This window comes from Aulostomus chinensis, chromosome 11 (assembly GCF_037954235.1).
Source record: "Aulostomus chinensis isolate RoL2024-O1b breed Wild chromosome 11, RoL_Achi_v1.0, whole genome shotgun sequence".
Taxonomy (NCBI): Eukaryota; Metazoa; Chordata; class Actinopteri; order Syngnathiformes; family Aulostomidae; genus Aulostomus; species Aulostomus chinensis.
Window position 1 is genome coordinate 12,137,640 of NC_141330.1, and position 25,820 is coordinate 12,163,459.

At 42.0% G+C, this 25,820-nt stretch overlaps 1 protein-coding gene across 3 annotated transcripts in view; it reads right to left on the reverse strand.

The window, feature by feature from the left end:
• Window positions 1-1,257: 1,257 nt before the first annotated feature.
• Window positions 1,258-25,820, reverse strand: part of galnt1 (UDP-N-acetyl-alpha-D-galactosamine:polypeptide N-acetylgalactosaminyltransferase 1) — a 40,085-nt gene continuing 15,522 nt past the window's right edge. For all 3 annotated transcript variants that reach the window (XM_086218564.1, XM_086218562.1, XM_086218563.1), the window contains exons 2-14: window positions 24,580-24,687; window positions 17,395-17,534; window positions 17,136-17,304; window positions 11,564-11,730; window positions 10,934-11,061; window positions 10,298-10,377; window positions 9,642-9,812; window positions 7,773-7,890; window positions 7,271-7,451; window positions 6,285-6,424; window positions 4,847-4,945; window positions 4,330-4,464; window positions 1,258-3,272 (exon numbers count right to left, since the gene is read on the reverse strand). In XM_086218564.1, coding sequence (XP_086074690.1) covers window positions 3,126-3,272; window positions 4,330-4,464; window positions 4,847-4,945; window positions 6,285-6,424; window positions 7,271-7,451; window positions 7,773-7,890; window positions 9,642-9,812; window positions 10,298-10,377; window positions 10,934-11,061; window positions 11,564-11,730; window positions 17,136-17,304; window positions 17,395-17,533 — 1,674 coding nt within the window. In that variant the 5' untranslated portion in view covers window position 17,534; window positions 24,580-24,687 and the 3' untranslated portion in view covers window positions 1,258-3,125. The remainder of the gene's footprint in view (window positions 3,273-4,329; window positions 4,465-4,846; window positions 4,946-6,284; window positions 6,425-7,270; window positions 7,452-7,772; window positions 7,891-9,641; window positions 9,813-10,297; window positions 10,378-10,933; window positions 11,062-11,563; window positions 11,731-17,135; window positions 17,305-17,394; window positions 17,535-24,579; window positions 24,688-25,820) is intronic.

Here is a 25,820-nt window from a genome sequence, read left to right on the forward strand (position 1 = left end):
CTACATCATTGGTCGAAACGAGCTTCAGGTAAACACGAGTCCGAAATTAAAGCTGTTAATAGTTGGGACTTTTAGTTTCGGACTTGCATTTACTAACTTTGCAGGATACAGGAGTGGACATGGGAGGTACAAAACCACTCCCAGCAAATGCTGGAATATGCGAGGGACCTTGCTTGTCAAAGAAAGACAATAATTACCACATTCAAATCCTTAAAAGGCAACCTAAACTTCTGCTTTATTAAAACCAATTCTAATTATATGAAGAAAGAATCATGCTTCGTTTCACACTGAGCTGCTGAGTCCCTTCTCACCAGAGGCCCTCAGAGGGTCTTGTTCCACTCCCGTCTGCTGGCTTCTGGACCAGGAACGTTTTTTTTGTGATGTCACAAACCCGGCAAATTAGAAAAAACAGTCGTCTCTTGTCACAGGGAAGCTCAAACACTCAACCATGGAAGAGGGGGATAAACACATTCTTGATGGGGGGGGGGGGGGGGGCAAGACTTGAAGAATTAACTCTTTCAGTCTCACTTGCTCCAGTTTCTCCATCATTCATTCCACGAACTCGTTTCTGGATTAATTGTGTGATCAGAATGAAACATCACTAAATACCCTAATCGCCAGTTCCAGAGGCCTGGTGACTCGATTTCCTCCAAGCTCTCGTTTTTGAGTGACATCTATTTGATTTGCTATACAACAAGATGAAAGAGCGAAGCTCAGTATAGCCACGCTCTCTCTCAACCCATCAAGCTGTCGACGCGGCTCCAGTTTGAACTCAACGGTGAGAAAATTGCAGCGTAATTGAAGGATCTGCAGCTCTTTGGTGACTGAGGAAATAATCGAGATTTGTGACAAAATTAGAAGAACGTGACCCTCAAGCTGTTGGGAAACAAACTGGAAATAAGACATCAGATGTGCTGGCGTCGGATTTTTTTAAAGCTAAACACTGATAATTTCAGTGAGTGAATCAGGATTGGTTGTGTATTCAGCAGCTGGGACGGTACCTCTCCATGCCCTTGATCTCTGACCTCATTACTGTTGGAGGAGAAGTTGAGAAAAGTTCCTGTTGGGATTGTGTGTAGACAAACAAACAAACAAAAGAGCCAGAAATCCACATTCATCTCGTCTTGTTCTGTAAACGTTTTCACTTTTATTTTCTACATTTGGATCAGCTCAGTGTGGAAGCCTGGACATGTCAGTTTTATTTCAACCCTTACTCCTGCTCCCCCGACAACCCCCCCCCCCCACAAATAAAACAAAACAAAACAAATCAAATCAAGACGCTCACATCCTAGCGCACATTCACTCGCTCAGACATGAAATCAGTCGATCGGTGGCCTCCTCTGGCTCCCGCGTCCACAACAAAGATGAACCAATGACTATGTGTAAACACTTCCTCCACTGGAGAAAGCCTCAATGCTTAGAAAATAAACAAAACAACAACAACAACTCCTTCTTTATGAAGTCACCTCTCCTGCCCTGACTAGCAGCGGCACGAGCGATGCATCAAAAGAGCCAAGGGTTGAAAGGAGAATGAAACACTGATGTTATCTGTTGAGCCGTGTGGCTCGCTGAGATATGATTGAACCATTGTGAAACACTACAGGTGAGTTTGTAAAGTCAGATATGTGTTTATGATATGTCTGCTGCTGCTGCTGCTGCTGCTGCGCTCACTTCAACCTCACACACCTCAGCGACCTGTCTGATATTCGAACCCGCCGTGTCTCCCTCCGTTCGCGGCGCTCGTGTCCTCAGGTGGGTGCAGACACAAGGCTCTGTAGAGAAAATAAAAGCAGCTTTTGCTCTTTAGTACAAGGGAAGCAGGGATACACTGATCTGCTGTCAGTCGGTGCTACAGAGAAATCTGAGAGCTGCTTGTTCGAGTAAACTGGGAAGAATTAGAAGGGTGGGGTGGGAGGCGGGAATCAGTACTGAACACACACATTCACGCTGACGCATTCACACACTCCACAAGCCCTTGGAGTGTAGTTTTTTTTTTTAAAGAGGTCATTAAGAAGAAGATATGACAAAAATGGGTTCAGTAATCAGACTAGCACAGCCTTGTTCCTATATGTTTGCATTACGTGTGTGTTTGTGTGTGGGTGTGTGTGGTGCCATATGGGAGGTCCCTATGCTTCAACACTACATTAGGCAGTTACATATGCAGAGTTTCTGTGTGTTAGCTCTATGTTAAACATCTTTAAAGACGACATAGACGGACAGACAAACTAGGCTTACTGCTCTGTGGCACTCTCACAGGACTGTAGAAACACACATATAAAAACTGGACATAGAAATCTCAAGATATCACAAACATCTTATTTCTCTATCTCTAGACGTCAGGTTCTGTCCTCTTTTTTTTAATTTTTTTGTGTTTTTTTTTTTTTCCATGTGCGCAGTCCCTTAGAGATCCTCAGCAGAGAGGCTTCAGTCTGTAGGGTGAAATGCAGAGGAGAAACACCAGAGGGAGACAAACGCTGCTGTGAGAGTGTAGGAGGGGCTCTCGCATAATCTAGCACACACGTGCGCACACACGCACGCAAAACCTTCTTCAGTTCATCAGAGTTCATTACAAATTAAATTAAAGAAAAAGAATTCAGCCTTCCTTGTCAAAGCATACATTCATCATAGAATACACAAACACACACACACACAAATCAAGTGCACACACTCATGTGTCATAGGAAGCAGTCAGTAAACGTTAAAATGATGAGCTGAGGGGTTGGACTGCTTTGTCCAGGGAAGCTGTGAGTAAAGAACCTTGCCTCTGCCGGTCTCAGTTTCACGCAAATAGCGAGTCACTCTCCACGGTTAAAATCTCTTACAAAAAAAACAAACATAAAACAAATAAACAAACAAACAAAAACGCACAAAAAAAATGTAAAACAACATCCATCGTCTCCAAGAGGGAGTCTTTACTCATTCTGAGGAGGATCAAACTAAGTCCTCCCTCTGATTTCTGGCAGAGGTAGTACCGTCCAGTCCGACCTCCTCTGGTCCCACAAGCCTTCATGGGATGTCTCTTCATTCCTGGCGCCCAATTTTAACAAACCAGTACATTCCCTTGATTGCTTACTCAGGGCCGCTGTGTGTGTGAGTGTGTGTGGCTGGGAGTGAGTGGAGTTTGGTCAGAAGCCCTCTGGTAATGTGACATTGCGGAGCAGCCATTGTTGGGAGCGTGAGTGTGTGCAGTCTCTGACGCTGGGCACCTGGCTGTCCTCCTCGCTGGCCTTGTCCAAGCACTGGTTACTGTTGACGTGCACCAGGGTCAGCTTCTGCAGGGCAGGAACACGACAGTGTCACAACATTTATTTGCTACTGTTTCATTTGAAGTCGGAGCAGAACAACTGTTACTCAAATAGAACATCTGGGTACGTGCTTTCTCCCATTTCCAGATTCAATTGTAAACTTTTAAAGACTAACACAAGACTCCTTTTAAAGAGGGATCAGCAGTTTTACTCTGTGCTGGTGTACCAAGCAGTAAAATACCGAGCACATTCTCATATGTTACAACGAGAATTAGAGTTCCGCACTATTGTGACATGGTTAGAAGGCAATCAACTGATTTTGACTCCAACATATGGACAAAGAGAAACAGAACCACGGTTGGTTGAGGTGAAAAGTTGTATAGCTGTACTGTGACGTCCTTCAACCTTTAGATTGATCGCCTCCGGGCCCATGGGAGTGTTGAAATCACGTTTCTATCAGCTAGTGTTGCTCTAGTTAGCGGAGGGAAATTGACCAATTTCTTTTTTTTCCCTTCATAGCTTCCTCCTCTGCAATCATTTCTGAGAAGACACAAGCCAGCCTCTGGTAGCTAACAGCAACACTTCCAAGCTAAGCTCCAGTTGCACAATGTAGAAAAAGATGTCCAGAGGAAATTCTTTGCTTGTCGTGCGTTGTGTGTGGAACACCTCTGGTGTCGTTCATGCTCACGTTTGGCTGCATTAGTTTCTCTAATCAACGTCAGTGCTAACGCTTGCTATCTTGTTATCAAATGTTTCATGTGTTCCAGAGAACCTTAGATTGCAGCTCGTGATCATGATGGTGCAACACACTCATCACTTTTCATTCGACTGACGGGTGTGGCCCGCAATGCTCATTTTGTTTATTCGTACAAATCTTAAATGAGAGGAAAAGGGGAGCTGAACTTTGGGAATATAGGACTATACACACCTTTTACAGAGTAATGGGCTAATTTCAACCTGCAGCAAACCCTCTGTGTAAGACATATCTGGTAAATGCGTGCATCCATCAAATAAAGCTCTGTTTTTATAGTTTTCCTCCCATACGCTCGCACATTAACGTCCTCATCATTTCCACTGCACTCACCACAGAGTCGTACTCCCAGAGCTGGTTGCCTTTGAGGTGATGGCACTTGAGCATCATTACTGGTCCATTTAGCTTGGACACGTCTAGACACAAGTCATCGGTTCTGATCTCCTTATTGGCCGTGTAGGAGAAAACCTGAGAGTTGCACCGACAAAAATCAGAGTTTAAAAACAAATCTTTGCCTAGTTTTCTCCTCCAACACCTGCTGAGTAGATCTCTCTTTTCACGGTCAGTGCATGACTGGAACGTCACTGTTCCAAACAGCATCAGCATGAGGGAGAAGCATTCCAGTTAAACTTGGAGGGATGAAACCAGTAAGCGATTGTAGAAAGAAGAAATTCAATTTCTGTTGTTTATCCAGAAAGTTGCCCAACATTTATCGGTGACATCATAACAAACAAAGACATAATGTTGGACTGTGGAATCTTTAAACACTTTTTGTTGGTTTCTCTTTTAGAGTCACACCAATTACTTGATTAAATGTAAAACTGACTGATAGATCATGGTCTTGTGTTACCTGATTGCCTCCCATGCCGTGGCAGTTGAAAATGCCGACTTTCTCATTTTCTTTGCGGGCCATGTTGTCCAGGCACTGGTTAGTCTCAACATTACGGATCTGAGAATATGCGCGCACGCACGCACACACACACACACACACACACACACACACACACACACACACACACACACACACACACACACACACACACACACACACACACACACACACACACAATTCAACAGAGGGATGTCAGAACACTAGATATTAAGAAGTCTGTACCAATACAATTGAAATTATGGATTCCAATAATTACTAACACTGATGAAATTAGTACATTTCAAATGCACATTAGCAGATGGTTCCTCACAAAAATGAGATGAGCAGGAAAACGCGAAGGCGGACTGACCATGTCAGTTATTACTAGCTTTGGATAAACGCCATCAACCTTCACTTTAATGCTTCTGCTTTCAGCTTAAAAACATGACTTGTGGTGTAGCGTGTCATCTACTCCATCGATGTATCGATTTATATTCCTATGAGCCAACTACATGGATCTGTGCTCAGCAAGTTGGCCCTCAGATGAAACATATCCATCTAACATCGTTTTAAAATGTAATAATCGATTGTATCCATACTAGGAAAGAACACACTACATGTGAGCACAGCAGAATTTATATAAATGTGTTTTTTAGTACTTTTAATGATAAAGATGTTCAACGTTCCTCGACTCGGTCTGCCTGTCGGTGACATCATCGCCACGCGCCAGCAGCGGCGTTAATTTCAGAACAACAAAACGTAGCATGGCAGATGACAGAGGAGAAGCTGGCGAGCGAGAAATGATCAAGCCACAATTGCAGTCTTTGGCTTTTGCAAAGACGGAGCTGTTCCAAATAAGTTGCTTGCTGTTTGTAGGAAATGTAAAGCAAAAGTAGCAGGTAAACCCAGTGCTGAAATGTTGGTGGCACTGACTCTACTTTTATTGAAAATGTATTGAATATTGAAAATGAGAGCAGAAAAGTTAAAGCTCCTGTTAATTCAACCTCAAGTGTTGGCTGCACTTTATTCAAGTAAAACGTGAATGCATTGCTATTAATTATTGTTTACTTGTTGCTTGTTTATATCCATAATTACTTTACGCCTGATTCCCTTTCAAGAAACAACAGGAATCTCGGAAACTTCACCTGCACTGTCCAGTAGCCAGGTATTTCTTTCACAGTCACGCTGGTAGAATTTTTGGATAAAACTTTACTGAATTAATTTCAAGGATTTCGGATCGTATCGTTCAAAACGAACCAATATCGTCCTTGAATCTTATCGGTAACCACGAATTGTGATACAAATCGAATCATTAAAACAAATTGATACACCCCTATGACCCATGTATCTTTAAAATGAAGACTTTTGTGTGTGTGTGTGTGTGTGTGTGTGCGTGTGCGTGTGTGTGTGTGTGTACCTCTCCCAATGAATAATAGTGCCTGGGGATCTGGGAGTCAGGGTAGACGTTTTCCAAGTACCAACTGAAAGGTTTACATTGAAGCTTTTGTCTCAGACCTGTGCGAGACATGATGTCACCATAGTCCACTTTGGTGACACCTGGACACACGCACACACACACGCGCGCGCGCACACACACACACACACACACACACACACACACACACACAATCCTAAAGGTCATTAACAGTAACTCCAGCATGAAACTACATACACATAGTCTAGTTGTGTTTGTTGGTTGGCAGCATTTTTCCATACTGGAGTGATGTAATGGGTGTTTTCACAAGTGCAGGGTCAGACTAGACTAATGGCTGCATAGAATGCAGACTAATGAGCTGTGTATCCTGGTTTTAAACCTTGCAATCATTACCCTGATAACAAGTGGGCCAATCAGATCTTAGCAGGCTGGATGAAGATGGGAGTCATCTTCTTTCTGTGCCAGAAAAGCTGTGACAATAAGTGGATGATTCTGCAGCTATGCAGGCTGCACCAAAAACAAGCAAGCATATTTCCTCTGTGAGGTTAACTGCTCTGAAGAGGTTGTGCTTTGAAGGAAAATGATATCGACAGGACACGTGTGTCAGTGTGACTGGTGGGGCAGTGAGTTCAATCCAGGTCCATGAGAATTGCTTTATTTACAGAGTTTTGCTTGCCTTTTGGTTGTCGCTCACACTGTGAGTGTGTGTGTGTGTGTGTGTGTGTGTGTGTGTGTGTGTGTGTGAGAGTTAACAGATGCTGCGTAGCGTGAAATTACTCGCCACCCCTTGTCCCGCACTGGTGGGTTACCACTGCAATATCACACTGTCACCAGGTTAATGGATAGATCACACCTGCCACAGAGATTAGCCTCCACACATGAGCACAGAACATACATACCTGCATGAGTAACACCCAACCAGCCCCTCCCACACACACACCCACACACACAAATCCATTCCAACTCACCAGGGGAGATGATATAGAAGAAGTTCTTGAATTCATCCATCCAGACTTCTGCCAGGCGCCGGTTGTTTTTGTTGATGATCTGTCCCGTTCCTCCAGGAAACGTGTAAGGCGTCGCCTTTCTGAACACGTGACCCACGTGAGAGCATGTGACGATCTCTAGGGTTCCGCCACACTGCCAGATCTGTGAAGTTAGAGAGAACAAACTTCTTCAGCACAAACATGCAGTAACATAAACAGGGGTCAAATAGACATTAGTGGGGGTCGGGTCGCTGACTAGTGATGATGGATGACGCAGGTTGTTCCTGTGTGTGCTGTAACCACTCAGGATGACGCCTGACAAATTCTTAGTCAAGAATTTAGTCAAACTCACAAGTTCAATGTGTCTGCGTATGTGTGTGTCTGTGTGTGTATTTCTGAAAGCTTCCTAGCAGACACTTTTGAAAGCCTGCCAGTGCATGGAAGAATACTGTCATGTCGATTGGCTGCGGGTGTGTTCACTCACTCTGAAAGAGATTTCCAGGTTCTCTCCGCCCCAGATGTCCATGCCTGCGTCATACGTGCCGATCTCCTGGAAATAATCCCTGTCTATGGAGAACAAGCCGCCTGCCATGGTGGGAGTTCTACAGCGGAGACCAGCATGAATTAAGATCAGTGCACTAATGTCTCTGAAGCTCACTCAGCATCTAGAGACATTTCACTCTGCTGTTTTCTTTTTCACTCCGTTTTTGGCTGCTCTCTCAGTTTTTGTGCTGGTCGTGTCAGCTTTTAATAGTTTCATGACAGCTTCTATTTGTCTCCTCACAGAATAGTTGAACTTCCTCCTTGCTGCCTGTTTTTGCTCTCATTCAACTTCCTGGTTCACTTACTAAAAAGACACAATACCTATATATCTTAAGTCCAAAAGCTGAGATTTCAAAATAATACGTTACTTATCGAGACAAATACTAGCATTATCACACAAAACAGACATAATTCACCTGTTTTACCCCTGGACTTTTATATGGGAGTTTAATGACTGTCATATAAATAATACTACATGTATGCACATTTACTCCAACTTATAATAAAATCACTAGCTTAAAAACTTATCCCAGCAAAACCTTAAATTGAGGTAAAAAATAACTTCTTAACACAGTTGAAACATCCTAAAAGCTACTGAGGCACAGAAATATACAGTATTTTGAAAGCCAAACTGAGGTACAGTCCACTGTCATGATATTTTTTTCAGAAAGTAAAATATTTCATCTTGTTTAGAGGTTAATCCACAAGTCATCTTCAGACCTGTAATATATGTAATAGCTGTAAAGCTTCAACGTGACCACAGACTGTTGCACAGGACGGTAAATTACAATGTTCCCCTTCCAGACCAGTTTAGCTGCTGACTGTACCGTCACCCTAGGAGGATCCTCAGATTGAAACAGCAACATGCTAGTAAGCTAGTGGACACCCTGGAGCTAGCTGTGCAATTGCAGGCTACTGAGAAGCAACGCAAGGAAATCACATACGCAGTCATTTAATACCAACGTGGGATTTTATTCTATTGGAATATAATTTGGCTGACATGCAAACAAACAGTCATTTACAGCTCTGTTCAGGTGCACCACCGACATGTGTCACAACAAATGAAAGCGAATGGAGTGTTGATGAAAAGGATCAGTTGGCTCGCCTGTTTTTCTCCTGATGGTCATTAAAACACTTGCAGCTGAGCCTAGTTTCTGCTGTATGATCTACACAGATGCTCAACTGAAAAATCTGCAAGAATTTAAGTAAAGAAATAATGTACAATGTGCTTTGGGATATATTGGGTCTTTTTCTGTGCTGCATTGGTGCTTAAGTTCTTTTTAATTTCCTGCCCTGTCACTACAAATCATTTTTTTATTTTGCTCATACAACACACCCACGGGAAAAGTTTGTCATAAAGAACTGGGAAAAGCAACTGAAAACAGGGGGTGCAGAGTGTTACAAAAGGTGTGTATGACCTTGAATAATGGTGAGCTTAAAAATAAGAGCAGGAAGAAGATATGATAGACAGGCAGAAGTAGAGAGTCTGACTGTAGTTTGGAGGCCAAGGCCATGAGAATTGAAAAGGAAGTCTTCTATAAACATATTGAACTCAACAGCAGAGGAGGATTTTGCTCTTATCCCTGCCTTTAGAACATTTTATGATCTTCCTGCAGCAAAGTAAAGGAAGAAATATGATGGCTCAACTGAGAATGAAAGTTCTGAGGATATAAGTTACTTTAAACAGCTGAGTGAAGTGAGTCGGACGCAAAGGGTCAACAGCACCCATGGAGCAGGTAAGATTGTACACCGTGTTGCAAGAACATTTAAAATGTAGAGTTAAACTCATGAATCCTGCTCAGTTACCCACCTGACGGGCAGTGTGCGGTCTCCTTTACGGCGGTCCATCTCTCTCTGGGGTACAGGGTACCAGCGGAAATTGAGCTTCCAGTTGAAGCCTCCGTAAGTCATGTCAGATCCTGCCATGTACTCAAATGTATCATCGCTGATTACGTCTATAATTGGACACACCACTGTTTTCCTGCAGAAAGTGTGTGCACATGGGCGCACACACACACACACACGCACACGCACACACACACACACACACACACACACACACACACACACACACACACACACACACACACAGAGGCATCAAACAAACATGCCCAAATATATCTGCCTGCTGTTCATAACACTGAGTGGTCATCTGCCAGGCGTGGTACCCCCAGAATTTAATGCATTTTCATAATGGACCACGTTGTGACATCCCATCAGCCATCACTCATCCCTCATTACACTTCTTAAACCTTGTGTGTGTGCGCGCGCGCGTGTGTGTGTGTGTGTGTGAGAAAGACTGCTTGCTGGAAGCAGTAAACACAAAATGAGTAATGGAGCATCTAATAAACATAAGGGTGAGCCCCCCTGCAGACATAAATAGGTTGATGTATTTCATTCAAGTCAATGGTTTGTGTATATCTTTTTTGATGTGTAAAAGTGTGTTTATGTGTGTGTATTTCTTACTTGTCCTGCTTGATGCGGGCAAGCAGAGGCTCAAGCCACCCTGTTGTGCATTCACAATGAGCATCCAGAAAGGTTATGACCTAGAATCATGGGGAGAAAACGTAAGACCGTTCCTGTAATACATATATCAAATGCATAGAAGGTTCGGGTCCACCCAAGTGTATCTTTGTAATAGTTTGCTATGGGAGCATCGTATTTTTATTCTATGCCATGAATGCCAGCAGCATTTGGAACCACAGAGCATTTGCTGTCTTTTTCTGCCCACCAAGAATTACAAAACCTCTCCAATCACAGTGGAGAAGGGGCGGGACAAATCCTGTGATAGTGCTGAACAAAAAAGGAGAGCTTGAATCTGGCAATTCCCTGTTCACCAAATCACACACTGGCAGGTGCGTCATCTCTTGCTGTGTAGCCCTGTGTGGAACTTTACATTGTGCTGACAATTTTACTTGCAGATACTTTTAATCATAGCCAATAAAGCATCTCAGCTGAAAAAAAATCCCTCCAAAGGGCTCTAAAGCACTCCCAGCTGAGCGCCTTCAGAAAAAAAAATCAGCTGTGTTGCCAGCAGGGAGGAATGCTTTGGTGGCCACAGGACATTATTGGGGAGTGCAAGACACATGGGCATACACACACCTGGCCAGTGGAGATGGACGCTCCCTTAAGGCGAGCTCGGATGAGTCCAGACCTCTGCTCCATCCTCACCACCCTGACGGGGACTTCCAGCCTTCTCACATATTGCTCCAATGGCCGCTTTAGGAAATCTAACACACACACATACAAAGACACACGCTTCTGTGTCAAACAATAATAATAAACACTCACGCACAACAGAGGCTGGATTACACGCTATTTCTGCACGCAGATGAAAAGGTAACTGTGCTTGTGTGCTAGCATGACTGCTCTGAAACATTCACCCTCCATTTGCCCTGTCAAACCTGAGGTCCCATAGGATGAAATGGTGCTGTGTGGTGGCGACTGGGGTGGGGGGATTGAGGGTAATAACAGAGTGTAATCCCTGCGGCTGGCGAATTAAAGACCTAATCTCCCCCAAACAGGGATTACAGCATTGCACAGAATGAAGTGGCACACACAGGCGGTATATGCTGACTCGTTGTTGGGTACCAGCACAGACACACAATCATAAACCTGGTAAAATTGTACAGTAGCTCAAAAAAGAAAAAAAAAATAGGTTAAGCCTCAAACAAGAGGGACAATCACACGCATTGAGGGAAAAATCCCATGTGTGTTGGAATATGTGTGTACCTCTCTCACTGGCATCGTCCACCAGTACAATCTCCTCCAGCAGTGTGTGAGGAGAGCGGTCGATGACGGAGTGGACGGTTCGCAGCAGTGTGCTCCATGCCTCATTGTGAAATACAATCACTACGCTGGTTCGAGGAAGATTGTCAGGGTATAACTTGTTCTTGCACCTGCAGAGAGAATACAAACCAATCACAACATTATCTACTATAAAACAGACTTTCAATGGGATACCTTATACACCTACACATATGGACACAAGGCGAAAATCTAACCATTCAAAGAAAGAACAAACATGGCCAAAGAAGAAGTGGATAGCAAATCAAACCAGACAAAACTCTCCAGATATACAAAGAAAACAACGTGTGCAGTAAATGAAGTTGTAGACATGTGAGACAGACAAAAACGGAGGTGAGAAAGGGAGGAAGAAATTCGAGCAGAGGCATCACAATCCAGCCTCTGTGCTATTGTAAGAGGCAGCGCTGCAGCTGAATAATGTCTACACACAAGAGAGAGCAGAGCGAGAGGACACTGAACAGACTTGAACATCAACTAAACCACATTAGTCAGTCACGGAATCAGTGCATGAATCAGATCGTCAGTTATGGCCTCGTGAAAAATAATATTTTTCTAAACGTCAAAGTATCCCCTAAACAAAGAGGGTGAATAATGGCTGAGCAACTAACCATTAATCCCTAAATTTAGAGAAAGACTCAGAAATTGTGGGGCAGCGCGATGACAGATGATTAGTGATGCTAATTAGAGAGTGACTCATTATCATAGCACGCCTGCTCCCCTCTGTCAGATTTTGATTTGCTTGTCTGTCTCTCAATAAGAGAGTTTGTAGTGTTTACCGGAGGAGACAAGAGCAGATAGATTTATCTGTCTGCGTGATCTAAGAATAGCTACTGAGTCGGTTGGATTTTGATCATCTATATTATTTTCCTGACACATCAGAATGACTAACAAGAACGTAACTGATCAACTTCTTTAACATTTAGCTCACAGTTGGATGTGCAAGTTACCTATGCAATATGAACGCAAATGTTTATGTAGCTCTCTTATTGTAACAATATATTGTCACCTTCATAAAATAATTGCCACAAGTTATTTTTCTTGCCAATTTTTTTTGTGTGCCTAAAACAACTTTTTATGATCCAGTTTTTTTCCCAGTTTTTTGAGTTTTCTGAAAAACGTGAAAAAAATAACATAGGCGATTATTTTACGGAGGCGACGATACAGAACTTAACAGCTTTTTTATTAACTTGCTAATGTGTAATATCAGCTAATTAACCTTTTAGTTTTATTAGGATTGTTATGTACAAAAGTGTGATTTACAATACAATGAAGGAGGGGTATGATGAGTTAACCTTTTTTGGTAAACTAGAAAAATCTACCCAAATTACTGATTATTTTGAAAATTTGTATTTCTTAATACATATAAACCAACTTCTTAAAGTAGCATAAAAAAGAAATAGCAGACCAATCATTTCTCCTGCACTGGTTTTAAAATAACATTGTTTTATTAGGTAAAAGACATTATACGAAGTTAAATAAATACTATCTGACTTAGAATTGTATCCTTTACAAAACTAAATGTAATTCTGCAAGATTTAAGAATTATTTTGGTGAATAACATGATTAAAGAACTAATGGTGCAGCACTAAGTTAGAATCACAGTTACCTTGCCGACACAAATGTTCCTACAAGGGGTTGTCAGCAATTGGTGACAGTTCAATGAATACACATATCAGCTTTTACTTGATTTGCACAACACATGACATTAACTATGAACTGCCTCCAATAATCATGTAATCAACGTTATTTTCATTGGACAACACGAGTTGTCACGGAGACAGAACGGGGTGGGCACACATCTGGCATGCAAACTAGGTCAAAAACCCAAGTAAAGGCTGCTCGCCATGAAGCCTACATTCATGCTCTCTGATATTAAAGGATAAGTCTATATTTCCTATATTTTTGTAATCAGCAACAAATCCCATGGAAAGCTCAACAGCGTTTTAGTCTTCAGAAGTCCGTCTGAAATTCCTTCATCTGAGGCTCTCCGTTCCAAGTCTTCTGTTTCTATTGAAGATTGAAATACTTCTTATTTTTCAGGGTGTGTACACCGTTTTGCCAGTAAATTATCATGACTCGTCCACACCTGTGGGGAATATTTTCATTCTCCGAAACATCGGTTTAGAAATCCAAGCCAAACTTTTACCACGGTACATTTAACTAAAATTAATGATGAGGTATTTAGTTTGATACAATATAAAAACATATTAGAGTAAATCAATATCAACCAGGGGAATTTATTTCAGTCAATCTTAACTGAACCACATGTACTCCAATATTCAGATATTTGTGAGGCAAATTTCCAGCATCTTTTTAAAAAACTTTTTTATTCCTAGACTAACTGTTGACCGCACAAATCCTGGTAGTTGTTTTGTTTAAAAAAAAATCAAAAAAGGCGACAGCTGGCCATTAATAACAAAACTGAAACCAGAGGGATTCTTTCCTCCGACAGATTCAGTTGTCTTAAAAGCCAAATGGAATACAGTCTTTATTGCCAAATCCCTCCCTCCTCCTGATAATCAAACGCTCACCAACACGTCCTGCCTCCGCTGCTGCTGCTGCTGCTGCTGCTGTTGGCGGAAGGAATGCAACAGCAACAGAGGAGAGGTCAAGAATATCCTCCATCCTGCAGCAGTCTCAAGAGCATGTTAAGTAACAGCGATTCTGATGTGCATGCACATATTCAGGAGGTTGATGAGCACGCGAGATGATTCACTGTAAAAATACAGACACCCTTTGAGTCTTTCGGTTTTTATACACATCACTTCATTGTTTTTCTCCTCCCTCTTTTGCACGCACAAACACAACAACCGAGACTATCCACTTTGCACACAAGAGCTTTGCTGTGTAACCGATGCAAAACAAGGCCTCTGTGTTTCCACCAAACTGACATGTTTTGACTCATTCAGAGACACTCATGTCAATGTGTCACATGATGAGAATATTAGGGTGGTGGAGCAACGTTTGGCAACAGCAAATTTGGTGTAATGACTGTTTTTCCAGTTACAGGATTGTGGGGATAGTCAAGATGGGTGGACGGGTTGGTTCTGATTAAATAACGTCACTCTTGCAACATTACACAAACCCACACAGATGCACATATGCCGTCTCATAAAAACGCTGCAGTCAGAATGTAAAAGAGGTTGAAATGTGATGGTTTCTGAAGGCTGCGGTCATGGAAACTGTTCACATACAGATCCACCCAACCAAATTTGCGAGCAGACACAGGGTTGACAAATAGCAGAATAAATAGCAGAATAACCCATCCTCCCTCCCATGTTTTTTTTTTTAAACACTGAAAGACTTCACTGCCAATACAATGATGAAAATAAACCACTAGTGAGTTTACACTCAACAATTTCATGGCAAACCTCTTAGCTTTGATGAATTAATTCACAGGTTTCCCATAACCTGTGACAAACACACAATAAACAAAAACGTCAGCACACCTACACACACCACACATTCCCTCGATATTGACTCTGTCTTATCTCCTAATTGGAAAAGCAGATAGACGAAGAGAAGGCTGAGTGAAAACACACCTAGTAATCAACTCTCACTCAAAGACTAAATCCCATTTCACGGATCAATGTCTTCTTTCTTTCCTGCCTGTCTAGTGTGCAAGTGCCCCTGCCTGTCAGTCTTGTGACTGCCAGTCAGTATTTCTCCCTTTCTCTCTGAAAACCTTCAATACAGATATATGCACGCTCTTCTGAAGCGAAAAGGAGGCCAAAAGGTTATTGGAAGGCAGGCTGGTCCAAGCTGCTGGACACAAGTCTGCTGTTCTGACTGCACAAGCTGAAGCCACCAGTGCTGGCTGGCTGGCTGGCTGACACACACACAGACACACAGACACACACACACACACACACACACACAATATAATATAAATAAATAATATCTACCGGTAGTTCTATTGCCATTAAAGCAAAATAAAAGCCAAACAGCAGAAGGTAGCAAAGTGCACAGGGGTTAATGTGCTTTTATTTTCAAGCTTAAAAAAAACGGCATCACTACTTCCCGAGCGTGATGCATTTCCTGTTCTGAAAGGACAAAGGGGTTTGAACCAATGGGCTAGTAGCTCTGGAGAATAGCTTCCCAGAAATACTAGCCTTATTCAATGTAACACACTAATTCTGTTTCTGATGGGTTCACACTTAAATGTAAAGTATCTTAATGCTTTTTGCAATTTAAAGCAAAACATTCCGTTTAATTTGTCACTCCCCTTTGCCCCCCACCATGTACACCTCCCACCATGCCCACTCCGCTGTGATTGGTCTGGCAAATCAGACTGCTGGTGAACCGCCATCCACATTTCGCAGGAGTTCAGAGGAAATGAGAGAATTCATTACAACCCTCGTGGTCCGACTTCTGACACAAAACAAACACAACTAGGCCACAGATAAAATGTTACAGTTTGGGCTTCTGACTCTTCAACACAACCAAGTAATGAAGGAACAGCATTTTCCTTTAGCCCAAGACTAGCTGCTAATCCAGCCTCGCGCTGGCCCAGGTTATAAAAACAGTCTGGGGTGAAGTGCAGTGAACAAACAAACTAACAAACAAGTAGCTATGTTTCTTTTGCTGGCCTGGAAAAAGCAACCCTATCCCCTTTGCCTGGTGCTTCTGTCTTCAGAAAAGCTAAATAAAGTTCACTTTTCCTCACACTTGAAACATTTTCTTGGAGCCTTTGCACAGAGTTACACTATAAGTGAGCAGTTCGCAGCAGTAAAATTTCCAAAGCTGTGTATAGGGCTGGGTGCTTGGAGGGAGCATGCCCATATATGCAAGTCCGGGATGCCTTGACATCACCAGTAAAACACTTGTTTAGAAAAAAGCTGGTAATACACAGCATGGAGAGCCAGTTGACACAGACTGCAGGGCTTACTTCAAAAGCATGTAGCTCAATATGTGACGCTTACACATTGTTTAACACGACTATGTGACACTGGAGTGATATTTATAGGTCAGAAAAGAGGAAAACATACAACAGCTTCCCTTTAAGTGGGTTTGCTAACTGCATATATACACTCTACAGATTGTATACTATCAGTCAGGCTGTTTACTTTCACTTTCACAAAGTGACCTTGAATCTCTGTAATGTGCTAAATAAATTTAAGCAGTTATTATTACCTTCCAGTACATTTCCCTGACTCACTGAAATATGGTTTTGCACCTGACATGTTGTTGGGTTAATGAGTTAAGTGATAAGAAGCTTTTATGAGTCTTTCACAACATAAACTTTTAATCATTTAACTAATGACATTAACCTTAAAATGCTAATGACTGGTTAACTTGTTGATGTGGACATCCCTGTTAGCTCTTCTCCTGTCGTGTAAATACATCAGATTGGCTTTAAAAACATTACTGTACTTAATGTATTACTGTGCATCAGCATACTGGATTGGCATCTCTAAACACTCAGTATCGAAGAATCGGAATTGGATGGGGAGCAAAATATCGGGCCCGGGACATCTGCTGTGGGGATGGTGCTCACCCTTCTAGGCGGACATCTGGCAGTGAACGATTGAGAGCAATCATCTCAGAGGCCATGAGGTTGAACTGGTTGATCTTAAACATCTCCTTCATCTTCTCCTGGTTCTCCTTTGAGATCACCACAGGCTTCCCCCCCTCGCCGGGCCCGTCCCGTGGCCTGGCCAGGGTGTCTGCAGTTAAGGCACATATACAGATGTTCAACCGACTGTTGTGTGTTTGTGTGTGTGTGTGTGTGTGTGTGTGCATAAATATACACTCACCATCTCTACCAGGCAGTCCTCTCTCCTTCTTGTCATCACACTTGTTGCACTCGCTAAAGTAAAGCAGAATGAACATGTCCAGCATCACCCACACCAACGAGGTGGCCAGAACCACTTTACAGTAGGCAAACCTCCGCATCCTGAAAATGTGACATGAAAGGAGAGAAATATTTCAGCTCTGTTTGAAATGAGGGCTGATGGTGAGCCCTCAGATGCTGACACAATTATAGGCTTTTCCAAAACTCTGAAGATATCACTCCATTCTCTCCCATCTCCCTCCCCCACCACCACCCCTCCTTCCAGACATCCTTCCACCACCTGTCTGACTCGGTTCTTATCTGCTGGTTGATTATAATGCACCTCACCAAGTAGTCGCTTCCACATTCAGAACAAGTCTAATGATGAACATGTGGGTATTGTTGCATTTCTGTCTTACATCAGCCCAGAAGAACACCTGTAGTACTATGAGGTCACTTTCAAATTGGTTTCATTACCTAAACCGTTCAGACCTCAATTCAGAATGCCAGGGACCAAGTACCTGTAAAATCATAATTTCAGTCCTGTTTATCACTTCCTAACCAGATGATGCACAATCAATTGTATTAAAATATTAAAACTGCTATTGTGATTCAGGACATAAAGATGTTATACCACGGGACGCAGAGCTGAAGACACGCTGGTGAATGACAGTGTGAAGGAGGAAGTGTGTATGGATAAATGAGAATGCTGACGTGATCCAGAAGACAATCCAGTTGACGGTTTCAGAGAATGAGATGGGAAATCAATCCAATTCCTCCAAGCTCATTTCTCTAGAAACTTCACTTTCCATCTTAAGGAATTTTTGGGGGATTCAGCCAAGATGCTGAAAGTCTTGAGTAAATCGTGTACAATGGAGGCAGTGTTTTGCTGTAGTAGCAGCACAGCAGAGTAATCACCTTAAACATTACCAAAGTATACAATATGATGAAGCTGAAAAGGCCAAGACAGATAAGAGCCATAATCCATACAATTCAAATAATTGTACTTGTAAAAATTTTATGTTTAGGCTAATGTTTGCCATTATTAGAAAATTCACATTTGTCTCATTGGATGAATATTTTATGTAATCTAAGAAATGTTTTAACTGTATTCAAGGTGCAAGTGACATATTTATAAAAATTACAACAACATCCTCTGAACCACTTCCTAATTAACCTTCAGTGTACAAACCAATTTACCCTCCATGTATGTTACATACCAAATCACTGGGTGCTAAAGTGCAGTCACACACTAACACACAAACACATCGATAAGCACAAATACACATACACACTCACAGCAGAGAGGAGGGAGCTGTGACAGTAATTGCTTTTCTGTGGCAGGCAGCGAGAGACAGACACAGGCACATTAAAATTCCTCTGCTCCCCTTTCCTTCTCTCCTCCAGCACCAACTCTCCCTCTTTGGCTGATTCTCTGCCTCAATGATCCCTCAGGTTGCAGCAGCACAAGCAGAGGGGAGAAAATTAATTTGGCCATGGTGATTTTCCTCATGCCGTTGGGAGACAAAAAGGTGTTTGTGCATTGCTAACTTAGCTTAGCTTAGTTTAGCTTTGCTTAGTAGCTATTTAGGATGGAGAACTGCAGAGCAGCGTTTCTAAATTCCACCTGATAGGATTCAAGGAGTACAAAGTGCTGGGCAAAGCAGAAAACTACAGTGGAGATCTGCTTGTTCTCCCAAAGTTTCTTTTGCTCAGACTTTTTGGCTGATGGAGCCAAAGATTTTCGATTCATTGTCAAAATACATATAACAATCTAAATATTTGCACAAGAATGAGTCCAACAACTCAAAATATATTTATATCATTCAGCGTCCATGTCCCTCGTCTCAAATTCACTGGGAGATTTGAAATGGTTTTCAGTTTAATTGCTGAAATAAGGTATTTAGCTAACACTAGCTTAAGATATGTTAACGTTTTGTTCTATATCCGAATGCGTGCGTACTTCTCAATGTTTGCCTTCTTAAACATGATAATTTTTCTGTGAGGATTGCCTTGCAAACAGAAGACTTAAGTCTGACAAAATTTTGTTCACCATAGATCTTATTTTAGCAGTAATTCAAAACTCAATGTAAAAATCCAATTGGCTTATGGCCGTGAGAACCCATGTTGACGCCAACTTACGGGTTGGCCTTCAAACATATGTTATCCCTGCAGCACTCTATAAATGCCCTCTGCTGTGGAGCATTAAATATACATTGACATATGTGTTCATAAAGGGCAAATATACAATGTTTCCAGGGTTAGGGTTCAAAATACAAAAATATAATAAAACAGAAAACGGATGTCAGAAAAAAAAAGACAGGTTGTGGCCCAGCTGCAAATAGCTACTATAATCCTCTTACTTGTATTAACCCACCCTCAAATGAGAAATGAAATAAATAGTCATTAACATGGGCACTACTGTGTGACAAGGCCATACAGTTTAAATACAGAGGTGACCCTGATTTAAGTAGTGACGCAGTAGTTTTGGCCGGTCCACTTCAGAAAAGACCTTCAAAGGGCTGTTTGAGGATTAAGACTTTGTTTGAGGGCTGGATTTTGTTTAGGTTTAGTCTGGGGTGAGGGTTGTGAGGTGATTTGGTTGTGATGGTTTCAGGCTAAGGAATGCATTATGTCAATGAGCAGCCTCTTGTATAGGAAGACAAATGTGTGCGAGCCGGGGAGGAGAGGAAAAATGACTCAGTAGGTTCTATAGCGTTATCATCAGTACTATCAGGGCAATGTCTTCATACTCTTGACTGTAGTTATATTCCACTCTCTCCCTTGAACGCACGCACACGCACACCGCAGTGAACACAAGGGTGATGGCTGAGTGCTTTAACAACAAATTGCAATACAATACCAGCATGCGACTTTATCTTTCAGACTACCGTATTTGATTTATTTCTTCAATTCTTTTTCGTTCTTTGATATATTATAACTTGTTTTTCCTGAATGCCAAATCAAAAACACCCAGGTTTTTCCTCACTCTTTTAGCATTCCTACCACAACAATGATACACAGTGCAACCACAATGATCATTCTGCTTAATTTCTGTAAACGCCTTGGAACAGTTCCCTCAAATAAATTCAGCAATTTGCAAGTATCTGTTTGGATAACTCTTCTGAAAATTCCAAAAACAGCGGGAAGCCTGAAACGCATCCCTCCCTCTCAAGTCCTTCCCTTCACTGTTCGTCTGACTGCTGCTGGATGACACAGTTCTCACTTGACCCCCGCACAACATGACACAACCTGATAACACAGCTAAAATTGAGACACGCCTAGCTTATTCATCTCTCTTGGCACACAGACATAAAAGATCCAGGTGGGAGACAGAAAGCCACAAAGAAGAGTCCATGAAAGACAACCTCACACATATTCCTGCTCAAAATTCATGTTGATATTCAGTTAGATGAATGTCAGCTGGTTTTCACAAGCTCTTTGATTACAACATTGACAAATCGCTCTCCAAGAGGCGTATCTTAGCCACGTTTCTCTATTCATTGAATTTCTTATCAGTCATGGCAGTGGGCGCATTGGGTCAGGTGTCCTCTGTGTGTATGCAGTAGTCTTGGCCTCAAAGACTTCAACCAAAAAAGCTTTCTGACAGAAAAAGCCCAGAAAACCTTTAAGAATTGAGGTGAGAAAATATAAACAGCCACAAACCCTGCAATGATACCGGCAGTTCTCGGTGGGTTTTCTTAGAATCTTGCGTGGGCTTTTTAGCTATGACTTGAAATTTTTTGTTTGCTGTTAAAATTTATTACATATACTTATAAGTAGATTATTTTCTGAAGTTCTTTTCTGGCTTCTGCCACTGTTTAATAAGACAACACAATATCCTGTTTAGGAAAATATAACCGTTTGGGTTAAAATAGAATCCTTCTCACTGTTAACCACGTATTACAAAGGCTCTCTTGCTTGGCTTTCTGTTAGAAAGACTTTCTGGCAAAAAGCCTTCGAGGCAAACTTCTCCCATGTGCGCGCACTGCAGCCCCGGGGCCCGCTTCTGAATGTGTGTATGTGTGTGTAATGTGTGTCAGTTGAGTTTCTGTTCGGCACTGTTCTCTTTGAAGTCTCTTTTAAACACCCTGGATCTGTATGACATTAAACAGACACACAAATCTCCATACCTCCATTCCCACTCTCTCTCCCTAATCCATTAACATATCACGTTTCCTCTATCTTTCTTTTTGTATCTCCATCCTGGCCATCTCCCTCTTTCTCTCCCTGTTGCTCACTAATCCACCTCTACACCACCCCCCAATCCCCTGCTTTTCTCTTAGTGCCGTTTTCTCCTTTCAAGAGTGGTTGCCATCACTACTTCCCTAAAAGTACACTATCCCCCCCCCCCCACATCCTTCTCTGTCTCTTTGCATATCCTCTTTTCTTCTCCACAGGCTTAAGCCACCTTTAGAGATTGCACAACCAGTGTTTTTCACAGGAGGATCCAGAGCTTCACTCACTATGCTATTTATGACTGAGAGAGAGGAGCCTGAACATTTCCTGTTTATATGTGCCAAAGAAAATAACAGGGAGATCATTTTGTGTGAGTAAATGCCAGTGAGAGAGGATGATATGTGTTACTCATGGCTGTATCTTTTTTTGCTCCAAGTACGTATAAGAACTGCTGACATTATTTGCTCACTGTGTGTTTCCTGGTTTATTCTCTTGAAAATTCTCTGAACATCTGCTCTATGATAACGAACGTCTACTTGAATGCATGTTGCTTTTTGAGGCATCTTCAGAGGGAAAACTAGAGATAGAGCAAATCAGATCTGTAAGCTGTCCTCAGGTCATATGGGCTTGATAGGCTCGACAGTTTCCAAGACAACACTGATGGGAGCGGTGATTGAACAGTTGTGATGCCTCAACTGGAGCAGAACAAGGCGCAGGCTAATATTAGGGAAGTGAAACAGAACAAAGCGGCCCGAAGCCCTGTCTCTGTTGCTCTCTATGGAGCGGCCGAAGCACACACATGCTCTGGGCACAGAGGCTGGGGTCACTACATTTCCAGGTCATAACCTTGACTGCAGAGTGCAGTATAGTCCCTCTGAGGAAGGAAAGCCAGCCAAGGATCAGGACAATGGAGGAGAGTGAGGAAGTAATAGCATATATGATCATGTATGTATACATCTTGCAATTACAGGTTAGTTTTAAACGTTCCTCTTTGGGAGAGTGTACAAAGATAGCCAACATTCAATGTAGCAAGCACCTACAGGTGACTGATGAGAGCGGATAAGCTCATCTCTATTTAGACTGACAACAAGACAGTACAAGCCACTACCTATATGACTAAAATCCTTAGCTACCCATTTTAAAAGGGAGGAAACCCTAGAATACAACGTGTTTGTAGATACTGAAATATGACTATCGGTAAACTTCTAGCTGTCACGGTGTCCACAGGATGAATCCTACAGACTCAGCGATCCCCTGAATTCATTTTGTGTCACCAGCAGGTCATTAATCAAACGTTTGCAGCAGGATATCTTATGTGTACTGAGTGGGCTGGAACCAAAATCAGTACAGATGGTTTTCAAATCAATCAATCCTATTGACAATGGTGATCCTGAATTTTCACCATCAGGCTGAAATTTAAAACGTCTCAACGTTGGGAGGAATAACTACAGACATTTGGACCATACATTTATGCCTCCCCCCTTGAATCTTAATCATCCAATGATTGATTCATATTACCAAGTGATGTTTTATTCTGATTATATCCTACAACATCTTAGCACAAATAGAGCAATAAGGTAACAATACAATGACACAAAGCACAAAATTAGCTTCAGTCACCAGATTTAAAAAAACCCAATGGTAATCTATTCATGGCTGGTAAAATTTGAACTTTCACCAAATGTTTTCGGGAGGTAAAAGGATCTGTTTGCATTGATAATGTATGAAAACAGCTTTCTTGTGGCTTATATGGTGGTGTACGGTATCAGCCGGTAACAAGATGAATGACTCATGAGCTATTTTGAGGATTAGCTCATTTTATGTTTATATTGTTATATTGCTTTGGAAGCAATTCTTGTAATATGTGCTTGACATTTATGTGAAAAAGAAAAAAAATGTTGGTAGGATCCTGTTCTACAACAGCAAAATCCCTGAAATACTGATGATACAGATGTGATTGGTCAGAAGATAACACCAGCAATTTCGTGTGGTTTAATTGCTGATACATTTCTTTGTTGAAGAGACAGTAAGAGAGAAAAGGACAGAGAGAGAGAAGAGTTAAAAAAAGAAGAGAAAAGTGCCCACGGCGGCGTAAAAGTCAGCTAAAATTGATTACCAATTCAGAGCCTGGCACAGGCGCAAAGTGGAATTAAACACTTCAATCTCCAATCACTCGGGCAATTTCGGCCAAAATCAATACATATTAATGTCACAGGGGGTGGTCTCTTGGAGAGCACACTGACTGCACAACTGAACTACAGATACACACATGCATGTATGCATTGAAATAAAGTACATAAATAACAAATGTTTGCGCATACAACCAAAATATCATGCCTCTATGAACTGTGGGATCCCTCTGGACTGTAATTGCTCATTTAACATAGCATTACTCCACACCTGACAAATCAAAGGAAAAAAAAGGATATTAAAATAATTAATACTATAAACATAGCACCCCAGATTGTGTTAATTGGAGTAAACACTCACAAACACACACCCAGTTTAGATAAGACTCCAAACAGTCTGAGCTGCTTGACCCAGCAAGGCTCGTGTCAGTGTGTCTGGCCTCTTCTGTATGTCAGCTACTCCCACTCTTCTTTTTGATTTACCAGGCTCTGGCATCGCAGCATGGTTTCCCTGCCTACAAACCACTTAAGCAGTCTACCCTAATTTTTTTCTCAACCAAATGACAAAATTAGTCAAGACATTAGCTGGCACCAGTATTACTCCTTTGTGGCTGTTCTAATCAAAATCTTCTTACGGTGCATGAGTTAATGTGACTGATGTAGCAAAATAACAATCTAAGATTCAATGCAGAAAAGCAGCCCACAGCTCTGTGAGAGAGTCTAATACCCAATGTCAAGTCAATCAACCAGGTGCTGATGTCACTGCAAGAGAGACAACTGGTGGGAGCATGACCTCAATGTTATGCCTGCCTTGAAGTGATGCTCTATTTCATATAACTCCAGATGTTCTGGATTCATACCTGTCCAAGTGACTGAAAGGGATCAGATGTGCAGGGTGCTCCACCAGCAGAGAGGGTGGAGCTTCAGAGATCCCACTTCCTTCTTTGTTCGTCACTCAAACATGCTCCCTGGAAGAGACAAGAGACACAGATTAAAAACAGAGCCCTACTTGATCTGTTTTACACTTATATATCAGTATCGTATGTGTGTAAATGAAAATTTTTCCCATCAATAATTTACATGTCGTATATCATTTTAACACTCTATTAAGACACCAAAACACCCTAACTGGACCATTTTTGCAAAATGAGTACTGTTTTGCTAAAGATGACACAAGGCAGCATGCATGTCAAGGAGTTGCACAGACATCTTGAAACAGAGAGTCTATACCAGAAATACCCGTGTGTCTCCTGCCTGGTACATCTTAAACATCCCAGTTAAACTACATGGAAGGGTATGGATAGGTGGTGTTCCATTACACGTTAGGCATTCAACACCTTTGTACGTGTCGCCCCACCCATGCTCCTGTAGCATCTCCCTCAGTCTCTTTTTCCTGGGGAGTACCTGCTGCAGAGGAAAACTGCTCTGAAAAACTGCTAGCTGGGGCTCAACGTTAATTGGTCTGGAAATGATCCACAAGTTGATGTAATAAATCTGCAAAAGCTTTGACTGCAAATTAAATTCTGAGTGTGCCAAATTAGTGACTACATATCAATTGTGGGACCCCTGATGCTCCATTTTGCTCTACTTCTGCTTCTTTAGCTAGTTAAATGCTGCTTTGGCCAGCTCAGACTTAAAGCTGTATAAAATATGATATCAACTCTTACATCCACACTTATGTGACTGACACTGCTGAAGATCCAGCCCCGCTATGGAACCAGGCTGAAAGGGCCTGTAAAACACCTTTGCACCATCTGGCGAGTGCCTGGACATCCTGCAGTGGAAAGTGGCCTGTTCTAAAAGCCCTAGACCAAGTGTGTTACATATGCACAGACCTCAGGGACGTGAAGCCACAAAGCAATTACAGGAAGACCAAAGAGACGCTGCTACTCAACTGCCTGAAACACATTTCCTGACTGTACTTACACAATAATAACACTCACATATTCACTAAGTTCTTAACACAGTATCAGTGGGTATGTTGCCAGTTGCCTCAACACTTCCCTTTATCAGTGGAAACGTATCATTATCATCATCGGCATCATCATCCTAATTCAGTCAAATGTGTCTGAATAGTTTACTTTGGAATGCTTAAAATTAC